This window comes from Microcaecilia unicolor, chromosome 2, assembly GCF_901765095.1.
Source record: "Microcaecilia unicolor chromosome 2, aMicUni1.1, whole genome shotgun sequence".
Lineage (NCBI taxonomy): Eukaryota > Metazoa > Chordata > Amphibia > Gymnophiona > Siphonopidae > Microcaecilia > Microcaecilia unicolor.
The window spans coordinates 119,779,040-119,797,088 of NC_044032.1; the positions used below are offsets into that span (position 1 = coordinate 119,779,040).

The 18,049-nt window shown below is 46.0% G+C and overlaps 1 protein-coding gene across 3 annotated transcripts in view; it reads right to left on the minus strand.

The window, feature by feature from the left end:
* Positions 1-16,968, minus strand: part of AGGF1 (angiogenic factor with G-patch and FHA domains 1) — a 126,289-nt gene extending 109,321 nt beyond the window's left edge. For 2 of the 3 annotated variants that reach the window (XM_030193255.1, XM_030193253.1), the window contains exons 1-2: positions 16,608-16,968; positions 4,125-4,224 (exon numbers count right to left, since the gene is read on the minus strand). In XM_030193255.1, coding sequence (XP_030049115.1) covers positions 4,125-4,224; positions 16,608-16,820 — 313 coding nt within the window. In that variant the 5' untranslated portion in view covers positions 16,821-16,968. The remainder of the gene's footprint in view (positions 1-4,124; positions 4,225-16,607) is intronic. The other variant, XM_030193254.1, reaches the window with a different exon arrangement.
* Between the last annotated feature and the right edge of the window lie 1,081 nt (positions 16,969-18,049).

Genomic DNA, 18,049 nt, shown 5'->3' on the forward strand with positions numbered 1-18,049 from the left:
AATGATGACCGAACACTGCAAAGCGAAGAAAGCGCCTGCGGGGAGGCCAGATTAGTATCTGTAAATAGGCCTCTTTAAGATCGAGAGAGGTCAAAAACTCCCGGCTGTACCTCTGCGATCCCCGATTGGAGGGTTTCCATGCAGAAAAGCCGAGCCCGTAAGGACCTGTTGACGCACTTGAGATCTAAGACGGGGCGCTAAGAACCGCCCTTTTTCGGCACCACAAAATAAATGGAGTACCGACCGCACCCTCTTTCTGCTGGGGGTACAGGCTGGACGGCACTCAGCTGTTGTAAGTTGAGGAGGGTGTGTCAAACGGCCCGCACCTTGGCTGGACATTTGCAAGGAGATTCCAGAAAAGAGTCTTCTATTCGACGAGGCAATTCTAACTTGTAGACATCTCTGATAACCTCCAAGACCCATTTGTCGGATGTTACCCTGGTCCACTCCACCAGGAATAGGAACAGTCTGCCCCTAATAACCGGCTGGATATGGACCAGGGCCCCATCATTGGGCGGACCTGGCTGCAGGCTGATTTCTGTTACCGGAAAGGAAGGCCTGCCTGTCACCTCGAAAGGGCTGAGGCCTCTGAGAAGACCTTGCTCTCTGAAAAGAGGCCCCGAACCTGGACGGTAATGCCGTGTATCCCTAAACTTAGGTCTAGGTCCCGCCGGTCGTACAAACTTGGACCTGTCCTCCAGGAAGCGCTGGCCCTTAGAGTCACCGAGGTCCTTCACAATCTGTTCTAAGTCTGTCCCAAACAAAAGCTTTCCCCTAAAAGGAAGACTTGCTAAACGTGACTTAGAGGCCACGTCTGCAGCCCAATGCCGCAACCACAGCCAGCGACGCACAGTGACGGCTAGGGAAACCTCCTTCGCCGAAGCCCTCAAAAGATCATAAAGAAGATCTGCAAGGAAGGCTAAACCAGACTCCAAGGCCAGCAAAACAGCCACAATATCTTACGGAGAGGCTTTCTGTACCCACAATAAGCATGCTTGCGCCGCATAGGAGCCACAAACTAAGGCCTGCAGGGAAAGGGCTGCTACTTCAAAGGACAGCTTCAAGAAAGTCTCCAACTTACGATCTTGAGGGTCCTTGAGAGCCGTGCCACCCTACACAGGGAGAGTGGTTTTCTTAGTGACCGCTGTGATTAAAGAATCCATCGTAGGGCCCTTCAGCAAGTCTAAGTCAGGAGCAGGTAGCGCATAAAAACGCGACATAGCTCTAAGCAACCTTAAGCCCACTGTCTGGCATATCCCACTGCGCCGAAATAAGGATCTTCATGGCCTTATGCAAATCAAAAGAACGAGATGGGCATTTGGTGCCAGACATAATAGAGGGCAATGGACCTGTTCCCCCTGACGATTCAGGGGGGAATGGCCAAAACCTCAAAAACCCTAATAATCAGGGAGGGAAACTCTTCCCTGCGAAAAAGGCGGGCAACCGTCGGATCATCCCCCTCCTCAGAGGGCAGGGTGACCTCATCTGCCAAATCCAAAGATTCTGAGGGAGAGCCCGGAGACAAAACTGGGCCATCTGTGTCAGATAGCTCCTCGGGATCCAAAATCTCCACCCGGGGATGTTTTGGCAGGAAATACTGAGAGGCTGCAGCAACTGAAGTTTGCTGAGAAAGAGACGGGGCTGCCTAAACAGAAGCTCCTGATTTCTTAAAAAAAAAAAAGCATTGTGCATTAATAAAACAAATTCTGGGGAAAAAGGAACTGCAAGGGACTCCCCTGCTCCCTGTACATCGCTTCCCTCCATCGAAGCCTGTGCCACAGAAGCGCGCTGCGCCTCTTGTCTATCAACCGCCACGTGCGGAGCAGGTCGCGCCTGAGAGGAAAAAATGACACCTGCCAACACGCGCTGCAGTAACTGCCACGAGGAAACCACCAAAACTATCTCCTGTGCTTCCGACTCACCGGACACCTGAGGGGAACCCTCATCGCGCTGAACACCCGCTGCGGGCTGACAGCAGCAGGACTCACACTCCCCCGATGCTGCTTCTAGCCCCCACACTGGGAGCAGCGCTTAGCCGCCTCAGACGGCACTGACATGCTCCCCAAACGCCTGTCCCAAAACTGACTGGCAGAACGTCTAGTTCCTCCGTATGATTAAACAAAAACAAAGTCTTTTACCTTTTTTTTTTTTTTTTTTAGTCCCCGGGTGACAGAGGAAAGGTAGGGGGAGACTGGGAGGCATCTGGCACCACCAGGTGTACACCACAAGCTGCAAACAGCCACTCAACCCCTGTCTGTGCTAAACTAAGCCCAAAGGACACCAGTAGCCAGATCAAACCAGAGCTGCAAAGAGTTGTCCCATCTGCTAGATAGAGAGAATACTGAGGTTCAGCTTGCTGCACAGGTCCACATATAGCAAACCTCAGAGGTTCTCTCTATCTCCACCTGCTGGTAGAGGGACACAACCCACAAGTCTGGATTGATCTGTGGGACGCCATGGAAATAGCTATTCTTAAATGTGAGGGCTATTCTAAAGCACATACTGATGTATCTTGGGGAAATTCTTTTGCCAATCAATGCTGCTAAGGCAGCTGCTTTAGGTGAACATCATACTCTGCCTTCCCTGTATCTAGTGTTGCCGTCTCCTTTGCCTCCTTTTACTGAAAACAAATCCATTAGTTGCAGCGTGAGAAGGTGGCCACGGGATGAGAGAGAAGGGATGAGAAGGAATCAGACAGCTGTGAGTTTTCCCATGCGACATGAATTGTCAGAAAGGATAGGCCAGACTAATAAATAAGAACAACCAGATAGGAGATGCAGCGCAGACCCTGAGTGCCACACAATTAGTTTCTAGAGGCAAGATGAGAATAAAATCTCTCAGTCAACATATGCAATCTACATAGCAGTTGCTGGTAGACACAATGAGATGGCACACCCTGAGCAGTACTAGTGATTGATCTATAAGCTCTTCTGTGTAGGGACTCCGATATATAAATAAGAACTAATCATACTGAATAACCAATCCAGGATAGAAATGTACATTCTTTTACAGGATATCTTAGCTTGCTTTATATTACTAAAGAAACAAAGGAAACTCAGAACAATGGAAAACAGGATGCTGCTATTTGAGCACAAGAAAAATCGGGAAATGGCACAGCTGGTCTACGTGACAGAAAGGAGCATAGGGAGAGGAGATGGGCTAGAGAGAGATCAATATACCTATAAAAGAGGGCCCCGGATCTAGGCTGGTGGAAGTGAATGGATGTTTAGGAAGCTAAGCCTTCCCACAGCTCCCAATTTTAATTTTCTCTTTTCTTTGTTTTAATACCTGCACTCTGCTTGCTTCTGCTTTTAATTGCTGAATGAAAAATAAAGAACCTTGATACTTGAAGCTGACAACCGGTTGTGTGAGAGATTGTTTCTTGTGTAGTAAACCCTCCACCTGGGAGAGGTGGGAGGAAGGAGTTATCCCCTCAGTGAGTGTCCAGAAAGAGCAGGCCCTCCTTCTGAGACAGGATCAAAGTCTTTCTGGAGAAGCACTCCCCATACTCAATAGAACTGGATTATGGAGAAATGATTCAGGAGCCTACCAGGCTTAAAGCCAAGGACCTGCAGAATGAATTATCATCAGCTGCTGCAAACATTAAAATACTGAACATCTGTGCCTGTACAGTGCCTTTAAAGGGCAGATCACATGGAACTATTTGATTTTTCTACCTCCATCCGCTGGTCGATGGGCACCAACACCCAAAGGTTCTGGTCTGGTCAGGATGCTAAGGAAATAATTTTAAATAAATCAATATTTAAATGTATATGCTGCTTATCCAACACAGTGATGCTCCAGGCTGTTGACAAACAGAATAAAAATTCCCTCTCATTTGCAAATGAACACTCGGTGCCACTAATTATGTTTCAGTGCAGGTGGATTCCATTTAAGTTAGAAGGTCAAGAAAGCAGCAAGAGAAAACTCAAAATGAAAAAAAATCCCTGCAGATAAATAACTTGAAGCTGTAAATCTTACTTTCCAAACAGCAATTATTTCCATTTTTCCATTCACCCCAATGCAATAAGGATGATGCAATGCTGAAGCATGTAGGAATGTGACAGGATCCAACACAACTGAGAAGAAACAAATGAAATTGTTTCACCAAGAATATGCTTCACTACCTGAATGGGACCAAACAGTGTAATCTTCTGTCTGCACTGCGGCATCATTCTTCTCTCTTTGCTTCCATTCATGGATTTCCCTGCTTAGTTTTTCCACCTGCAAGATATAACACACATGAAATGAACAAATAAATGGAAAAAGCACACAGAAAATGGATCATGGAATTCTCTCCAACCTTACTGAATGTGCAGGTGTGTGTGTGTGTTTGGTGGGGGGGGGGGGGGGGGGGGGGCACATTACTTGGCGTAGGTTTTCAGAGAAGGGACAAACTGCGGGGTGGTAGGATACTTTTTGGGTTGTGGGGGCATTTTGATACAGGTGCAGCAGTTTGGATGGGGTTGGAAGGGTAGAGGGATAGCTTAAAAGGAATTCCTTAACTGCTATGTTCACTGTATGTCAGTTTGTATACTACAGAACTTGGAACTCCTGCCATAGAGATTTACTGGGTCATATTTCATGATGGGGGTGGCACGTGAGTCTTATTTCACTGGTTATTAAAATGTTCTTTAAAGCAAAAGACTCTCTTCTTTATGAATTACTGAATAAGGATACTCCCCAAGATCTTTAAGTCCACTCAACAGGCAGAAGCAATTTTTAGGGTCACCCAATTAGGTGGGGGATTTTTCATCATTTTCCATGTCAATATCTGATTAAATATCAGGATGCAAGTTATATTTTTGAGCCTCAATATCTTGCCATGTTTCTTAATAGTAAATCCACAGAAGCCCAGGTTACAGGCTTACCTGGGTCTGTGGCTAGTCCTCAAGTTGTAGAGGATAATTAGTAGATTTGTACCATAAATTGTGCCAATACTTTTTGGTTGTTGTTTCTGTTTGCGTAGTCTAAAAATTTCCTATGATTTGTATCTTGCCTTCTCTCACTTGCTGTAACTGGTAGGGAATACTAGTATGATGTTTATTGCAGTGTGATTTGCAATGGCGAAAGCTAGAAGAATCATATTTGAGTTCTTTCAGTAAAGACAGGAAACAAGACGAACAGGAAACACCCTCTGTGAGAGTCCAAAGTATGCTATGGGAAAGAAGAGTAATAGTAATAGATCTAGGAGTCTTTTATTCAGGCATCTTCCAGGTTCACCGAGATTTCTTTCTGTTCCTTCGCATCATCATCCTTGAAAACCAATTTCACTCCACAAATAGTTAAGCCCTGAAACTCGTTGCTGGAGGATGTGGTAGCAATGGCTAGCATACCTGGGTTTAAAAAAAAAGGTTTCAACAAATTCCTGAAGGAAAAGTTCATAGTCTGCTATTTAGACAGACATGGGAAGCCACTGCTTGCCCTGGGATTGCTAGCACGGAATCTTGCTACTTTTTGAGTTTCTGCCAGGTACTGGTGACCTGGATTAGCCACTGTTGAAAATAGGATAGCATATTTGGAAGAAATATTTGAGGACTGGGACTCAGAAGAATCAATAGAATTCGGGGGGAAGTGACGTCACCGTGGAAGATGGCGGCTTAAAAATTCAGCTCCCACTCACCGGAGCAAAGAAACGTGAGTTCTCCCGTTAATCGAGCCCTCCTAGTGCGATCTGGGCCCCCAGCGATCGAATAAGTGGTGGCGATCCGAGCGGAGATGAGCACGCAAGCGGAACTCAGCCAATTTGGCTTCAAAGGCGGAAAGGCGGCAAACCGCGTGGCGGGCCCGGAAAACCCGCCCGAGTGCTCCCGCAAGCTGATGGACGGCGAGTCCCAGCAAAGTTTGTGCCTCTTTGGGGAAGATCAGGAGCACACAACCGCGGATCCGCTAGCGGAGTTAAAAGAGTGGCTGCAGGAGATCCGGGCAGATGTAAAGGCGGTCCGGGCCGAACTGGAAACACTGGGCTCGGATCTTCGGGGAGAAATTAGAGAACTGGGAAGCCGGATGGAAGAAATGGAGACCCGAGTTGAGTACCATACGGAGGAGCTCGGATCGCTGGACCGAGCGGTCGCAGATGTCCGCTTGGGGCAACAGCAATTGGCAGACAAGATGGAGGATCTAGAGAACAGGAGCCGATGGCATAATCTGCGTTTCAGAGGCATACCTGAAACACCAGAATACGCTGATTGTGAAGCAGTGGTGCAGCAAGTGGTGAGCGCTCTCTTGAAAGAAACGGATGCCCCGCAGGAGGCTACTACAGTTGTGCTGGAGCGCTCCCACAGATCACTGGGCCCAACGCGGAATAACTTGCCCAAAGACATCATAGCCTGCTTCCAAGACTATAAGTTAAAGGAGAAGGTGTTCCAGGCGGCAAGACGTCTGCAAAGTTTCAAGTGGGATACCTACCAAGTGGAAATATACCAGGATCTAGCGTCTGCCACTTTAAAGCGGCGTGCGGAGCTGAAACCAATAACCCGGCAGCTGCAGGAGCTTGGCATTCGGTACCGCTGGAGGCATCCTTTTGCCCTGGTATTCTACAAAGAGGGCCGTATGCACCAAGCAAGAACTCTAGCTGAAGCTAGAGCAGCTTTGCCAGAGACACAACAGGAAGCTCCCCCGGTGACTCCGGGGAAACCCAGCAGAGACAGAGCTCCGACATCCCACTCGAAATGGCAGCGAGTGGGCAAAGGACAAAAGAGGCTACAACGACAGCAGTCGGCTGGCTGGCTCACATGACTGTGGGTAAGGGGACCAAACACTGTGTTATCCTGAGATAGGCTTGGGCCTGACAGGAGCCTAGAATCACAAGTTTAATGGTGATATCCAATTTCTGTTTGAAACGGTTTATAGTTCAAGGGAGAACGGTTAATAAGCTGTATAGTAGTAATTTGAGGGTGAGTGGAGGGGTGAGTTGCTTCCTCTATTAGATACTTCTTCAATTATGAGGGAGGATCTGTATGAATATGGGGGGAGGCGGGTGGACGGGTGGGAGGGGAGAAGAGAAAGGGGGGGGGAAGGGGGAAGGAATTAATGAGTGGCGAGGAGTATGTGGACGAGTGGGAGTGGATACACACTGGGGTAGGCCGAGAGAGCTTAAAGGGGGTAAAGAGATGCAAGATGTAACACTAGCACTCCTGAATGTCAGAGGCTTAAATGTACCAATGAAGCATCAGCTTCTGTTTAGGGAGCTGACTCGCTTAAAAGTCGATATAGCCCTGATTCAGGAGACTCATTTGAAAAAGCAATATGAGAGGCTGTGTAGGCATCACCACTACCCGCACATTTTCTTTGCATCGAACAGTTCAGGCTCTAAGAGCAGAGGGGTGCTGATAGCGCTTAATGACTCCCGATCATGGCAGATCCAAAAAGTCATCAGAGACAAGGGGGGTCGATATATTTTGCTGATTATTCAGTTGGGAACACAAAAGTACACTATAGTGAACGTATATGGGCCTAATGCAGACCATCAGGAATTTTTTCAGCAACTAGATCAAATATTATTGACACATGGGGAGGGATCAATATTAGTGGGAGGAGACTTTAATATTACCCCTAACCCGCAACTGGATAATTCCGCCTCCTTAGTACACTATGCTAGACAAGGGCGGGAATCACTCCACGCCTTCTTAGCCAGGTGGCATTTGAGCGATCTATGGAGGCAAGCTAATCCAACACAAAGGGATTATACTTATTTCTCCCAGGTTCATAATTCCTTCTCTCGGATTGATTTTTGGCTGGGGGACACGGCGGTGATGGGTTGTGTTGGAGACCACTACATAGAGCCACGTATGTGGTCGGATCATAGCCCGGTCCTTTTGGTTCTGCGGCCTGGGGAGGGGCGAGGGGATACCCCACAGTGGCGCCTGGATGATGCATTGCTGACTGAGGTGACTCATGTGCTTCAATTTGAGAGGATAATTAAAGAATATATCCAATTTAACGATAATGGAGAGGTTTCCCCAGAGGTGCTGTGGGAGGGATTTAAGGCGGTGATGAGGGGTCATTTCATCGCCCTGAAAGCTCACGTGCGAAAAGAAAGAACTCAGGCAGAGGAGTCGGGGCGTAAGAGACTAGCACAGCTGGAGAGGATGATAAGCAGACGGGGACATGGGGGCTCAGTCCAAGCTTTGTTAGATCAAGCACACAAACTTAGACAAGAGATCCGAGAGCTTCAATTGGCGGACATTTTAGAGCAGTTGCAGAGGGCACGCCAGACACATTTTGAATTCGGTAACAAGACTAGTAAGCTTTTAGCTCACAAACTAAAGCAGCAGGCAAAAAAAGCGCATGTTACTCAGTTGAGAGATGATAGAGGGAACCGAATAACGGATCCGGTGGCTATGCAAACAGCTTTCAGGAGTTTTTATGAAAAACTATATACCCCGGACATTAGCCCAGAGGAGGTTGAGATACAGGCCTTCTTAGACAGAGTCAAACTGCCTACACTCACAGAGAGTGCTCAACATAGACTTTCCAGACCAATCGAATTAGAGGAGGTCTTACACGCAATAAAAGAACTGGCACCAAGTAAAGCTCCAGGGCCCGATGGCTTCACAAACAAATTTTATAAGACTTTTGGGCCCTTGGTGGCTCCTATGCTGCAGAGGGTATTTAACGATTTGGAAAAACAGAGGTCTCTTCCGGAGACCTGGCATCAGGTGAATATTATAGTTATACCCAAACCGGGCAAGGACCCTCAGCTATGTAGTTCATACAGGCCAATCTCCCTCTTAGGGGTGGATTATAAAATATTCACTGCAATTCTGGCGTCTCGCCTACAGCAGTATCTCCCGCAATTAGTTCATGAGGATCAAGCGGGATTTGTGCGTGAGCGTCAAACGTTCGACAACATTCGCAGGACAATGCACCTCATTCAAGCTGCCCATATGAAAAAGCTGCCACTCTGTATAATCTCTCTGGACGCAGAGAAGGCGTTTGATAGGGTGCATTGGCCGTTCCTGTTCGCGACCTTGAGGAGGGGGGGGAGTCCCAGAGGGCTTTATGCACTGGATCTCTTTATTGTATAGAGCGCCCACGGCCTCGGTGAGGGTCAATGGGAGCCAGTCCCCAACGTTTGTGCTGCGGTGGGGGACGAGGCAGGGATGTGCCTTGTCGCCTCTCCTTTTCGCCCTGGCTGTAGAACCGTTGGCAGCTTTTATTAGATCACATCCTGATATAGAGGGGATACGGATGGGAGTGACCGAGTCTCGGATCCTATTATTTGCGGATGATATCCTTCTCACGTTAGCAAACCCTAGCACAGCACTCCCAATCATAGGAGCAGCCTTGCGAGATTATGGCTGGGTGGCAGGATTCAAGATTAATATGGATAAATCAGAGGCGTTGAATATCACTATCCCAGAGGATCAAATAGCAAGACTGCGAGATACTTTCCCCTTCCGGTGGGTTTCCAGAAGCATTAGATATTTAGGGGTAAACCTTACAAAACGGTTGGAGGATTTGTATGCGGCCAATTTCCCAGCAAACGTCCGGGAGCTTTTCATGGAAATGGATAGATGGGAGGGCCTAACGATATCATGGACGGGGAGGATAAGTGCGGTCAAAATGATCTTGCTGCCGAAATTGCTATATCTATTTATGGCACTTCCTATCTCACTACCTGATAAGTTCTTTAAAGGCTTACAGCACAGGGTCTTCTCCTTTATATGGAAACGGAAGCCACCACGGGTGCGCCGGTCGGTAATGCATCAGCCGAGAGCACAAGGGGGCATGGGAGTACCATCTTTTTGGCTCTACCACCAGGCGGCACACCTTCGCATATTAGCGGAGTGGATGTATGGGGGTGCAAAGGCCTGGAAGGCCATGGAGCAGACATGGTGCTATTCACACCCATTAAGACTCATCCCCTGGCTATCTGATTGGGAGTTAAGAGAGATAACAAAGGAAATGCCACCAGTGGTCCAATGGCCACTTATGACTTGGAGTAAAATTCGTAGTAATTTTTTCCGAGGACGCACACATTTTTTACACATGACAATTCGCTATGCACCAGGATTCATCCCAGGATCCTCGGATCCCTGTTTTAGAAACTGGGAAAGAATGGGTCTATGGGAGCTGGGACAAGTGTGGGAGGAGGGGGAACTTCTAACTTTTGAGACACTGCAAGAGGAATATGGGATTCCGGCCTCTAATGCATTCCAATATCGCTAACTTAGGGACTTTATTTTGAGGCGGGCAAAGGAAGAATTGGGCTTGGAAGAAACGCAGCTGGAGAGAGCGATGGCTGGGGGTGGGGGAAGAGGGGGGATCTCTAGGCTATACAAAGCACTCTTGTTACAATCACAACCCATTCTATACTACACATCCAGATGGGAAAAAATATTGGGGGTTTCTTATGAATACTCACAGTGGGAACGAGTGTTTGTATCTCTGCTTCAAGGGTCAATTTCTTACGCTCTGATAGAAAATGGCTATAAAATATTATATTGTTGGCATTATACACCACAGAGATTAGCTAAAATGTTTAAAGGGGTATCGGCTCTCTGTTGGCGTCAATGTGAAATGATAGGAGATATGGTTCACATCTGGTGGACCTGTCCCCATGCTCAACAGTATTGGGAGAGGGTTGTGAAATTGATTGCCAGTGTAACGAAAATAGATCTTCCCATGAAAATGGAACACTGCCTTTTACATATGCGGCCTCAGGGCACAAAAAAATATGCATTTCAACTAGCCACGCAAATACTGGTGGCCAGCAAATTGGTGCTGGCGGCGGCTTGGAAGCAACAAACTTTACCGGGACTAAAAGTGATCCTACGAAAACTGGACTATATCCAGCTGATGTCTAAGCTAACAGCAATGCGACAAGGTCGCCTAATAGTGTATCATCATGTTTGGGATCCATATACTGAGTGGTTGGCGCAGTCTGACCCTACCTTGCCAGTTGTTTAGGGGGGAGGGCAGGGAGAAGGGGAACACACAAAGGGGTTAAAGAATAACAACAAACAAAGAGTTTGATATTTGCAGTTGGAAGTATTTGTATTGTGTGATTGTTTTCATTGTTATATGCTCTGTTAATGCTTAATAAAAATAAATAAACATTCAAAAAAAAAGAAGAATCAATAGAATTCAAACAATGGGTTCATACTGACCGTGAAACGCTCGAAACACATGTTCTCACTGTTGACAACTTTATTGAAAAACTCGCTAGCAAAATTTGGAAACTGACTGGCCACCACTTCATTTCAAAATATCAAAGCGAATACTTGAAGTCATTAAAAGCTGGCCTAAAAGAAACCGAACTTATTGTACTGATGGATTTTGCGCAGAATTACTGGTTTGTTGTCCAAGACGCTGCTCAAGGCTTTCAAAAATTTCGTCAATCTGTGCAATCACAAGAATGATTTTGAGGCCAAATGGAACTTTTTTGGTACGAGTCATGGCAAGTCACCATGTGATGGAGTTGGTGGCACGACTAAACGTTATTAACCGACCAAATACTGACACCAATAGATCTGTTTAACTTTTGTGACAAAAACATTCATGGAATTAAATATATGTATGTTCCGACTGAAGAAATCCAAGAAAACAGGACGCTGCAAGAAGAAAGATGGAAAGCTAGCTGCACAATACCTGGCCCAAAAGATCATCACCAGTTTGTGCCAGTTGATTCAAATTCGATTTCTGTCAACAAAGTTTCAAATGACACGATTAACTTTGTGGCCAAAATTTCCGATATCGTCGATCCTAATTTAAAATTGGCCAAACTATTGCCTGGTTGTTATGTTGCCTGCATTTATGACAATAAGTGGTGGGTAGGCAACGTTGTAGAAATGTCCGTCGAACAAAATGATGCATTGGTAACATTTATGCATCCACCAGGTCCGGTTCATTCATTTTATTGGCCTGAAAGACAAGATGTTTGTTGGGTTCCAGCACATCTTATTTGTGTGCTTCCAGCGCCATTAGTTACGTCGTCAGGCCGCCAGTATCAATTCCCAGAAGTGACACTAAAGAAAGTGGCTCGTAAATTCAATAATAAATAAGCAATCGTTGGAATTTGGCAGTTCATACAAACATTACGGACTTCGGCTTGGGAACCATTTAAGATACCCACTTTAGGCTTAGGAACCTAGGATAAGCTGCCCAATCGTCGGCTCGGGAACCGGACAGATACCCACACAAGGCTTTGGAACCTTGATGAAGAAACCAAACTAGAGGCTTGGGATCCTCATCCAAGAAACCCACCCGTGGCCGGTGTTGCACAACTATCGGGCGTGACCCCTATGGCGATGGGGTTACTGGTTCAAGTTCCTGAACTGGTAGTGACAATGTCACCATGGACCAATGCAATTTAGGTACTAATAATGTCTGTATAAAACAAAAATAATAGAATGTATGTGATGTTGCGATAGCAGCGTGCGATAGCAACGTCCTCAAATTTGTCCCTATTTCTAAGGCCTTATATGCCAGCGATGAAAAACCAACCCTACTTTTTTAAGGGGTTTGAAACATGATCTTTCTAATGAAAATGATTAAAAAGAGTTTCCAGAAGGTCTTTTTTTTTTTGTAAAAGTGGGCTAAAAAAATACCCTATTTTTGGTGTTTTTGCAAAAATCACCAACTTTACACTCAATTTGTGAACTAATGGAAAATATTAGGAGAATGAAATTTTATATTCGAAAACCTTGTGTTGATAAGTTGTTGTGTGCAAAGTTTCATGTTTATCACACGTTTAATTCCAGAGATATAAAAAGCCAAACTTTACAATTTTTTCATGCTGCAAATTTTTCGGACCAAGTTTGCTCCAAGTTTTCTTCATGGAAATCGCTCATGATTTTTTTTATTATTTTGTTTAATAGAGCGCAAAAAGTTGTATAAAATGGCCAAATTTTGTTTCTCTCAACAAAATATTGCCGGAGATACAGTGTCTCAAAGTTGCCAAAACAACGGAGTCATACCATAGAAGGCTGCAGTATGGGGTCAAACAGATTACTATATCTCAGCAAGTATTGCATCGGCAAACGTAAAACTTTACCAATGTTCATTAGGGACATGAATGAATGTTCAAAGAAAATTTCATCGAAATCCGTAATGGTCGCACAGGGACCACCAGACCACTTGACATGGAATGCAGCGATGAAGAAGATGAACTGTCTGCTGCAAAAAAACAGGCAAAGCTCTCAGTTCCTCATTGAAAATGACTGTTTAGGCCAAAAAATGAGATGACCCCCTTCAGCCTCATAAGGGAAGAGAGATTCCCCAACCCAGCACTGAGACAATTGTAAGGTGTCCCACATAGAACAGATAGCTAAGCAATTGCACTCTGGATAAATATGCAGATATAATAGCTGATACCTGCATCAAGGCTGTCATCACTAAGGACTTAAGCCCAGAAGAAGTATAGGTGAAGGTCAGCACAGGAAGATCCAAGAGTAAGGGAGTCAAATAATGGGGCAGTTCAGCAAACTGAAGAGTAGCAAATCTCCTGGACCGGATGGTATTCATCCTAGAGTACTGACAGAACTGAAAAATGAGCTTGCGGAGCTACTGCTAGTGATATGCAATTTATCCTTAAAATCGAGCGTGGTATCGGAAGATTGGAGGGTGGCCAATGTAACGCCCATTTTTTAAAAAGGTTCCAGGGGAGATCCGGGAAATTATAGACCGGTGAGTCTGACGTTGGTGCCGGGGAAAATGGTCGAGGCTATTATTAAAAACAAAATTACAGAGCACATCCGAGGACATAGATTACTGAGACCGAGTCAGCACGGCTTTTGTGTGGGGAAATCTTGCTTGACCAATTTACTTCAATTCTTTGAAGGAGTAAACGAACATGTGGACAAAGGGGAGCCGGTTGATATTGTGTATCTGGATTTTCAAAAGGCGTTTGACAAGGTACCTCATGAAAGGCTACAGAGGAAATTGGAGGGTCATGGGATAGGAGGAAAAGTTCTATTGTGGATTAAAAACTGGTTGAAGGATAGGAAACAGAGAGTGGGGTTAAATGGACAGTATTCACAATGGAGAAGGGTGGTTAGTGGGGTTCCTCAGGGGTCTGTGCTAGGACCGCTGCTTTTTAATATATTTATAAATGATTTAGAGATGGGAGTAACTAGCGAGGTAATTAAATTTGCTGATGACACAAAGTTATTCAAAGTCGTTAACTCGCAACAGGATTGTGAACAATTACAGAAGGACCTTACGAGACTGGGAGACTGGGCAGCTAAATGGCAGATGACGTTTAATGTGAGCAAATGCAAGGTGATGCATGTGGGGAAAAAAGAACCCAAATCATAGCTACGTCATGCAAGGTTCCACGTTAGGAGTTACGGACCAAGAAAGGGATCTGGGTGTTGTTGTCGATAATACGCTAAAACCTTCTGCTCAGTGTGCTGCTGCACCTCGGAAAGCGAATAGAATTTTGAGCATTATTAGGAAAGGTATTGGAAACAGGTGTGAGGATGTTATAATGCCGTTATATCGCTCCATGGTGCGACCGCACCTTGAGTATTGTATTCAACTCTGGTCGCCGCATCTCAAGAAAGATATAGTGGAATTGGAAAAGGTGCAGCGAAGGGCGACTAAAATGACAGCGGGGATGAGACGACTTCCCTATGAAGAAAGACTAAGGAGGTAGAGCTTTTCAGCTTGGAGAAGAGACGGCTGAGGGGAGACATGATAGAGGTATATAAAATAATGAGTGGAGTGGAACAGGTGGATGTGAAGCGTCTGTTCACGCTTTCCAAAAATACTAGGACTAGGGGGCATGCGATGAAACTAGTGTAGTAAATTTAAAACAAATCGGAAAAAATGTTTCTTCACCCAACGCGTAATTAAACTCTGGAATTCATTGCCGGAGAGCGTGGTGAAGGCGGTTAGCTTGGCAGAGTTTAAAAAGGGGTTAGACAGTTTCCTAATGGACAAGTCCATAAACCGCTACTAAATGGACTTGGGAAAAATCCACAATTCCGGGAATAACATGTATAGAATGTTTGTACGTTTGGGAAGCTTGCCAGGTGCCCTTGGCCTGGATTGGCCGCTGTCGTGGACAGGATGCTGGGCTCGATGGACCCTTGGTCTTTTCCCAGTGTTGCATTACTTATGTACTTATGTAAATATGAATAACTGAGGCGTCAACTCTGGCTCAGAAGATTCAGAGCTGCCAGGGTTGGCTGCAAAGCTTGACAAATGACGGATCCATGCCATAGCTCCCACAACTGCCAGTTGCTGTTCAGAAACCCCAGGAAGATCGACTGAAGCTAAGAACCCTAAGCAGGGTTCTGAGCTTCAGTTGATCTTTCTGCCAGTTAGTTGTAGAACAAAGCCCCAAAGCTGCCAGTCTCAGATGGGAGGTCTATAGCAAACAGCTACAGAAGAAATTGTGCACACAAATGACACTTCCCACCATGAAAGAACTGCTGAAAATTCACATAGACTGAAGCCGCTGAAATCGCCACAGTCGAAGATTCAGATGCAAATCTCTGCTGCCAACTATGAGACAAGGTAGACACCTGCAGGAAGAACCTACCTAGTGGAGAGACAAGTGAGAGGCCACATAGGGAAAGATTGCAGGTGCAGGAGGAACTCCTATAGGAGGTAGTGAACTGAGAACCTCTATTAGGAGACAGAGGGAACTGAGAATCTCCCTAAGCGAAAGAGTGAATGGAGAACAGAAAACTTCCATAGGAGACAAATATGACTAATAACCTTTAGATGACGTGGAGGGGCATAACTGAACGGGGGTGGCCAACTATAAGGGCGGCCATCTCCAATGATGGCCCCGTTAAGCGGCGTACCCGACTGTATTATTGAAACAAGAAACCTATGGAACTTTGGAAGGCTAAGTTCTTTGAAAATATGCCTCAGTGTAACATAGCAGATGACGTCAGAAAAATACCTGCACGGTCCATCCAGTCTGCCCAACAAGATAACTCATATATGCTACTTTTTGTGTATACCTTACCTTGGTTTGTATCTGTCTTTTTCAGGGCACAGACTGTAGAAGTCTGCCCAGTACTAGCCCCACCTCCCACCACCGGCTCCGCCATCCAATCTCGGCTAAGCTCCTGAGGATCCATTCCTTCTGAACAGGATTCCTTTATGTTTATCCCACGCATGTTTGAATTCCGTTACCGTTTTCATCTCCACCACCTCCCGCGGGAGGGCATTCCAAGCATCTACCACTCTCTCCGTGAAAAAATACTTCCTGACATTTTTCTTGAGTGTGCCCCACTTCAATCTCATTTCATGTCCTCTCGTTCTACCGCCTTCGCATCTCCGGAAAAGGTTCGTTTGCGGATTAATACCGTTCAAATATTTGAACGTCTGTATCATATCACCCCTGTTTCTCCTTTCCTCCAGAGTATACATGTTTAGGTCAGCAAGTCTCTCCCTCATACGTCTTGTAACGCAAATCCCATACCATTCTCGTAGCTTTTCTTTGCACCGCTTCAATTCTAGATTGTAAAGGACAAAGGAAGCAAGTTCAAAACGGCTCAAAGTATGTGGGCCAATCTAATTTGGGGATCCAGAAGTCAATCCCGTAATTCATTAGCCTTTCTCCTCTCTCTCTTTTCACCTGTACCCCTGGCTGAGCTGTGGCTCTCTCCAGTAGGGGGAGACCTTGGTCTACCAGTTCTCACCTGTCTGCGCAGGCTCCGGTTGTAGCGCTGAACTCTCCTCCGCAGCCGCTGGTTCTGCTGTAGCAGCGCCCACCGGGTTTTCAGTAGTTGACTTCGGCAGGCCTTCAACTGCCTCTTAAGGCTGATGTCGCTCAGGCCGCACTCGGCCTCGGGGGCGGCGCCGGGCTTTGAGGGGTCAACACTCAGCCGCACCGGGGCCCCCTGTAACTCCATTCCCGGGGGCCCCTCACAGTACCGTAGTGACGACGTTCATAGCGAACAAGCGCGGCATAGAGGGTCCGAGGCCCCGCGCGCTCGCCCTCTACCGGCTTACGCTGACGCCAGACCCGTGCGCCACTGTGTTGGTTCTACCTTCTCTACCGACGTCAGTACGGCGGCTGCAACAAGTCAAACTAACTCCTCCTGTCGATCGCTAGCTAAATGGCAAAGTATTCCTGATTACTTGAACAGCCGGTTTCGAAGAGTTTTCACAGTTCAGACAAGCCATAAACCCCATCAGTGGGAAGGTGGACATTAGCAGAGAGCAAAAGGGACATAGTTAACCTAGCATAGGTCCGAGTTAGAAGCTGCCGCCCTGGTGGTTAGAAGTAAACATTGTTATGAGGCAAACTGTTTCTTCAAAACGACTGCGGGGTGATAAACTGAACATACCCTTATTCTTCCCTAGATGCAGCGGAGGGAGACATTTTGGTCAGTCATTTTAACGCACTTCCTGAAGCAGTGTTGGAAGAATCCTGCTCATTCACAGAAGTGCTGCAGGTCCCCTAATGACCAGGGCAGGGGCCAATGCAAAAACTTTGCGTTAGGTCATGGTGCATAACTTCCTATTGGGATGGGCATTTGTTTGTAATGACATGCCACTGCTTGTTATTTTCAAACAAAAACGAGCAGAAAAAAAACATGAAAATGAATCGTTTTCTGATAACGCTCACTCTTTCAAGAGCACCCATTGCACACGCACAAACCATTGTTCATGTGCACATAGTGCTTATTTTTTATGAAAGAGTGTGTCCTCTTTGCACTTAGTGCACGCTCTTTCAAAGAAGTGCACACTCAACAACTTTGCTCCCAACAATGAAAAAATGACCAAACAAAATGCATACTCCCGGAAACAATATGAGAAATGATTCAAAAAAGAAATTTTCTGGCTGCCCAACCCTACTTCTTAACACAAGATTAAGGACAAAGTTTTGCTCCCCAATCCAGTAACCAAATGATATGCAAAAAATGTCCACTAATGTCAGAGCACACCAGATGCATGCAGACATGGGTCTACATTGGTTTCAACTGGAGGGTTTGCACAAGACCTCCAGTTCATAACATACTATAAGAATCGCCATACTGGATCAGACCCATGGTTAATCTAGCCAAGTATTCTGTTTCCTACAGTGGCCAAAGCAGGTCACAAGTACCTGACAAATCCCAAATAGTAGCAACATTCC